Source organism: Mugil cephalus, chromosome 18 (assembly GCF_022458985.1).
Source record: "Mugil cephalus isolate CIBA_MC_2020 chromosome 18, CIBA_Mcephalus_1.1, whole genome shotgun sequence".
Classification (NCBI taxonomy): domain Eukaryota; kingdom Metazoa; phylum Chordata; class Actinopteri; order Mugiliformes; family Mugilidae; genus Mugil; species Mugil cephalus.
Genome location: NC_061787.1, coordinates 7869422 through 7875421, shown reverse-complemented (window position 1 = coordinate 7875421; position 6000 = coordinate 7869422). Strand labels below are relative to the sequence as shown.

The following is a 6000-nucleotide window of genomic DNA, read 5'->3' as shown; positions in this document are numbered from 1 at the left end:
TCACCGGGAGCAGGAACGTGCGCCTGATCAGGGAGTCAACCCTCCTGAGGCATAAAAACACGGCCCCCAGTGGGAGGAGGCACGTCTCCAGAGGCTGTGGGCGCTAAAAAAGTAATACAGTTTGATAGGGAGGTGAGATCTTGGATAGTCTTTCGTAAGCAATGTCCTTATCTGAGGCTGACATCATGTTTAGTCTCTTGAGGATACAGATATTAAAGCAGGAAAATCAATGTTCATACATATCTGCATTCAGTTTAAAATTGTAGCCAAGTGATAAACAAATAAAGGACCGCTAGCGCTGAGGATTTTTGTTAGTTTCACCGTCCATACGTTTTCTATCTGTCATCAGCCTTACGACCCTCATTCATAAGGTTACATGTTTACATTCAGCCCCTAAAGTAAACTGAACTCCATCTGCACTAATGTCCCTCATCACACCACACCCCAAACACTCCTGAGAGCTGCTCCCAGCAGCAGAGCAGAACTTGAGCAGGCCTGATTGATTATACATGTTCAGACTTGTAAAATGAACTCATAGCAGAGCTTCTCTGTCGGCGGCCGTGATCACATCCTGAAAGTCTTTTCGCCTCCACCAGGAGAATTAAAAAAAAAAAAAAAGGACTGTGTTGAAGTGTCGTGATATTACCAATCGTTTGAACGTCATCTGTTTGAACACAGATAACAGTGGGGAGAATAAATCAGAAAACACGTAGCTTTTAATAGAGACTTTTATAAATTTTGTCAATAAGTTAAACAACTTTATTTGGTGAGATTCAAAATCCAGTCACACGCATCAGTCGGATAGAAAAATACTGCAGAGCAAATGAAAGCTGAAGGTTTCTGATGAAAAAAAAGAAAGAAAATGAGGAAAAGCTTTCAAGTAAAAGGTAATACGCGAACTTCAATCAAACAGAATTCAAGCTGAATTCTGCTGCCTTGTCTTTCTCTTGTGCAGTTACAAAAATAGTTTTCTTTCTAACTGGGCACAAAAACAAACCTTAATAAAAATGCCTGGTTCAGGGTGGACAAACACCTTAACTTACAGAGCATATATGAAGGGAATCTTTCAGAAATATGGAAGGTTGAAAAGCACCAGTAGTCATTTCTTTCTTCTTTTTTTTTAAACATTGCATAAATGCATTCAGTGACATTTTACCTGAAACACAAATAGATACACGAAAGCCGTCAAAACATCTGGACAGACCCAGCTAATTGCTAGCAAGGCTACCAGTGCGTATGTGAAACGGTTACCATGACAGCACTGAATCAGAACAATGAAGATCATGACAACCTACAGTACAGATATTTCTCAAAAACAAATTTAAGAGTTTTGCACTACTCTGCCAACATTTGTCTTTCAAATCTGTGTATCTATCTAAGTGGATTACTCTTGTCACTTCCCTTTCCGCTATACACTCTGTTTGACAGAGATTCTTTTATATGCAATCTTTTTAAAGCATTTGCTTTAAAAAACAAACAAACAAAAAAAGAATTGCATCAGCAAAATAAATCTGGTGCACAAAACTTCAAATGACAAAATCAAATAAACAATTTGCAGGAGAAAAAAAAGCGAAGCACAGTCAAAAGACAATTTTACATTATAGTCAGATAGTTCAAGGATCGATGAAGGACACTGCGATGTAGCGGGTGCCATTGGTGGTGGGGAGGCCTTCGTGGAGATGAGTCAGTCGTCCTGGGTGCATGAAGCTCCATCCTTTCCTTGGGGACTCTATGGAGCAATTGTACCTATGGAAACGACAACCTCCACCCTAAAAAGTAGACAAAAATGAATGGGTATGGATGAAAATTTTAAAAATAGTTAAAAAACCTGTTGAATAGTTATGATCTCTGCGGTTGGAGAGTTGTTTTTCCAAATTAGATTTGGTCGTGAGCTTTAAGTCTGACTTTGGAAACATCACAGAAGCTTTTAGTTCTAAGAGTTTAAACAACACGTCAGTAGCTGTTTCCAGTATTTCTATGACGACGAAGGGGAAAGGAAATGGATCAGCTGAGTCATGGCGTACGATCATTTTCCACCATATCCCCAATCATAAGAACCTCTGCATTTGTTCAAATGCATGGCAGTTTGCCAAGTTTAAGCTATTTAAGTGATTAATGTACCAGATCAGGGATCATTGCACCGTCTCGCTTAAAAAACATTAAGATTGTAAATCATAAACATCTCATTAATGAGCGTTGTTCAGGAGGCGTTCTTGGGCGTACACCACATCTGTAAACATCTGACATTATCAGTAGTCTGGGCCCAACTTTAGAGCTGGTTTCGTCCACCATGTCAACTGTATCTACACACAGTCGCCCTTGTGCCTCCAAAGCAGAGAATGGACATGGGTCTTCTGAGGGTGTCCTGTGGTATCTCGCTACTGAATGTTGTTAGTGGGGGTCTTTGGGTCCTATAGGTTGAGGGGAGGGGCCTCTGTGGAGCATCTCACAGATACTTGATCAGTTTGGGATCTAGTGAATTTGGAGGCCAGGTCAACACCTAATTCTGTTTTTCATGTTTTGTTGAGATGTTCCTAAACCATTTGTGTGTGTGTCTGTCTGCATCCTGCTGGGGATGGCTGCTGCCATCAATTAGTGTCATTGCTATCGGGTGGGGGTGCATGTCTAAGTGATGTCCACACAAATGCGAGTTTCCCAGCAGAACTTTGCCACAAGTTGGTCAACATTATTAACTTCTTCCTGTAAGTGGTTTTAATGTTGTGGCTGATTGGTGTATATGGCATAAACAACTGAGCAAGTTGTGTACCTAAAGTACCAAAAAGTTATTTTTCTGCATGACATGAAGCCATTGAGTTAAGAATACCGGAGAGGAGGAAGATGATATGACTTAAAAGGTAACTCCTGATGACATCCAGATGACATTCCACTCTAACGTCACAGTGAATCCTCCCCCATGAAGCAACTCCTTACCTGGAAGTCAAGGTCTTTGTTATTGAGGGCGATGTTGATGGTGAAGGTGGAGGAGTCATGGTGGGGCCTCAAGTAAGCCTGCCTCCCAGGTGTGTACTTTACAACAAAGTTCATTATGGCGTAGCCCTGCCATGATGGACAGACATGTATGGTGTTACTTGACAGCCAGTATGCTACCATCAGTAGAAGAATCTCCTGTCAGGGCTCAAGGCACATGTCACATACAAGTAAAAACAGGTCCCTGTAGCTTTAAGGCAAATAGAGGTGGGGTACACTGTCTATCTCTCCTTTACTCCTCAACATGGTCACACTAACCTTCGTGTAGTAGCCAGAGAAAACTTTTAATGTGACGGGCGATATGAACTCCCGGATGAAGTGCAACCACTCCTTATCGAACCCAATCTGTTTCATGTGAATGTCGTCTGTCGGCACGGTTTCGTAACCTCCAGTAATCCGCTTGTCCTGAGGAAAAGGAAAGAAAATAAAGCAGCGTGATTAGCAATGGAAAAAATGACACACCATCCACGGAGTGTGAGACCACAGTTTTAAAGCAATGATGGTAATGACGGTGTTCCTCTGTGTGTGTCTTTAGAACCACAGGCTGCACACTTTGTCTGACTCTATGAGACTTAATGACCCATCCAGCTCAGTCTTTTCCCAAAAACAGTATCTGTCCACATGACTGTCCCAGGCAAACCTTTAAACACACAAACCGACCAATTTCAAACTACATAAACCAGGCCACATGAACTAGAAACTACAAAAATAAAACACAACACTGTGACCCTTGATTTAAATGGTGTATGTGGAGATGATGATGGTAATAAAATTATTTCTGTACTCTACAAAAATATAAGATTTAAAATTAGCAAAAGGAGAGTAATCTTGTTACTACATCCGTCATATTTAAAGTCGCAATTGGGTATGAAAGGTTGACCCAAGGCAACAAATACGTGGCAGCTAAAGCCGGTGTGGCACATTATTTCCATCCTTTCCCTTTTTTGAGTTACTGTCCATCTGTACTGCGATATCTATCTTACTCTTTGTGAATACATTGCTATGGATGAGAGTATTTAAAAAAACAACAATTTGAAGAAAGTTTTAATGTTTCTGTTTTTCATCCATCATTATTATCCAAATCTCTGAATCCCTTTACATTTTGTAGGTATGCTAATAGTAAAGCTATCCATAACTCATCTATTAACCTTCCTAACGCTGCACACCTCCTCCTCTTTGAGGTTTCGCATTTGGCGAATTAGCTTGGTGGCGCATAACCGCCAACTTCTGCGACTGCCTACCTGCATTGCTAACATTGGTTACATATTGTAACCCATGATCTGTGAGTATGAGCAAAGTACGCTATGTTGCTGTGAAGTGTTATCAGCTGGGGTTATATTGGAGCTGTTTTTGAGTGTTTGATCGCAATCTCTGCCCGATATCCATACTTGTAGCGTTAACAGACATCTGCGTGTTTGCATTGTCGAGAATATTAGCATACCGATATTTGCAACATGTCCACATGTCAGCTGTTATTCTACAGATCAAACAATGAACTGATAAATCAAAAAAACTGTTGGCTCTTACAAGTGTGAACCCAACTACTGAAAAAAATAAATAAATAATAATAATATATAGATATATATTAAGTACAGCACAGCGCCTACATGCAGCTCTGTGCAGAGGTTATAGCACTGACCTCATGTTTGCCTCCGGACCATACCCCATAGTGCTCCATCTCCTCTACTATCTCATCACAAGCCTTCTCCGAAAAGACTGGGAACCAGAACACATCTGGACAAGGCTGCAACACACACACACACACACACACACACACATATAAATCAAGAGACTACTGAAAAAAGACTTGATTCACATTTCTCGTGGAAATGTAGTAACTGTAATGCAAAACCCATATATATTAAAACCAGATGTGGAGGCATTTCTGGGCAACATTATGTCATCTTTTTTTTTTTTCCCTGCGAGTCCCACTGAGTATCTGTATCTCCGAGACATGGGGGCATACAGTATGAATACAGACCTCTTCCAAGAAGTTCTCAGTGAAAATTCGAGTGTAGTTTTGGTGAATGTACTTCTCCCTCCAGTCCTGCAAGCAGAAAGAATTTCAGATTAGAGGCAATTTTTTGGACTGTTTGCTGACCTGCATTCCTCGCAGTGCTAATCTCCTCTCTCACAGGGCAGCGTGCCAAATACCAAAGTAAAATACAAAGCCTTATCAGTCAGGAGCCTTATCCCATATTTATTTTAAAAAATCATCTCACATATCTCATCCTGCCATTATAACATTATAGCTGCTGTTTGTCTCAGCTTCCCGGAAACAAAATAAAAGTTTTGTTTGTGTGAATTTGAGTTAGCGATGACTTACCGCAGGGTTTTCAAATATCTGCCACAAGTCGTTGTTGTAATGAGAAATGTTATAATTGGCCGTGGAAATGAGTCTCCCAAAGTCGTGACGGTTGGTTATGTACATGAACACTCCCTGAAGTAATCAGGAAAATAAAAAGTTGAGTCAGTTTCATAAAGGTTTGTGTGATATCTCACAATGTCTCACAGGGGGGATCTTTAACGGGTCCATCATACATGCAGTTAAACTATACATGAACACTCATCAGTGGTTGACCATGGCATAAAAAAACTGGCAAACTACTAAAAAGCTTCATTTGCACAAAAAAAAAATAGAATAAAGTCTGATTTCAGTGTGTTTAAACACACTAAAATCAATTACGTTCAATTAGACAAAGATACCATATAAATAATCTAAGATTATTTATGGGTTGTGGGTGGACGGCTGCAGTGGGGATTGGTGTACTGGGAATAGGACAGGGTGGGGAAGTGAGAGGAGAGGAGTTGGAGAACAGGAACAGAAGGGTGCTGGGCAGCTTGGGACAAAGCAAATCCAAGAATGATATTCCCTCTATTGTGAAGCACAGGGACGGCGCTGTGTGGGAGTGGATTTGGACTCGCTATCAGACTAGGCTTTGTAAAGACAAAACATGATGGATTAGGGGTGGTTTTGCAATCTCCTGGTGTTGGTTTCCAGACAGTCAATGT

At 40.8% G+C, this 6000-nt stretch overlaps 1 protein-coding gene across 2 annotated transcripts in view; it reads right to left on the bottom strand.

Moving 5' to 3' along the window:
* Nucleotides 1-710: 710 nt before the first annotated feature.
* plod2 (procollagen-lysine, 2-oxoglutarate 5-dioxygenase 2) overlaps nt 711-6000 on the bottom strand; it is a 31680-nt gene continuing 26390 nt past the window's right edge. For both annotated transcript variants that reach the window (XM_047568345.1, XM_047568346.1), the window contains 6 exons: nt 5315-5428; nt 4970-5035; nt 4628-4732; nt 3247-3393; nt 2932-3057; nt 711-1769 (listed from right to left, as the gene is read on the bottom strand). In XM_047568345.1, the coding sequence (XP_047424301.1) occupies nt 1614-1769; nt 2932-3057; nt 3247-3393; nt 4628-4732; nt 4970-5035; nt 5315-5428 (714 nt within the window). In that variant the 3' untranslated portion in view covers nt 711-1613. The remainder of the gene's footprint in view (nt 1770-2931; nt 3058-3246; nt 3394-4627; nt 4733-4969; nt 5036-5314; nt 5429-6000) is intronic.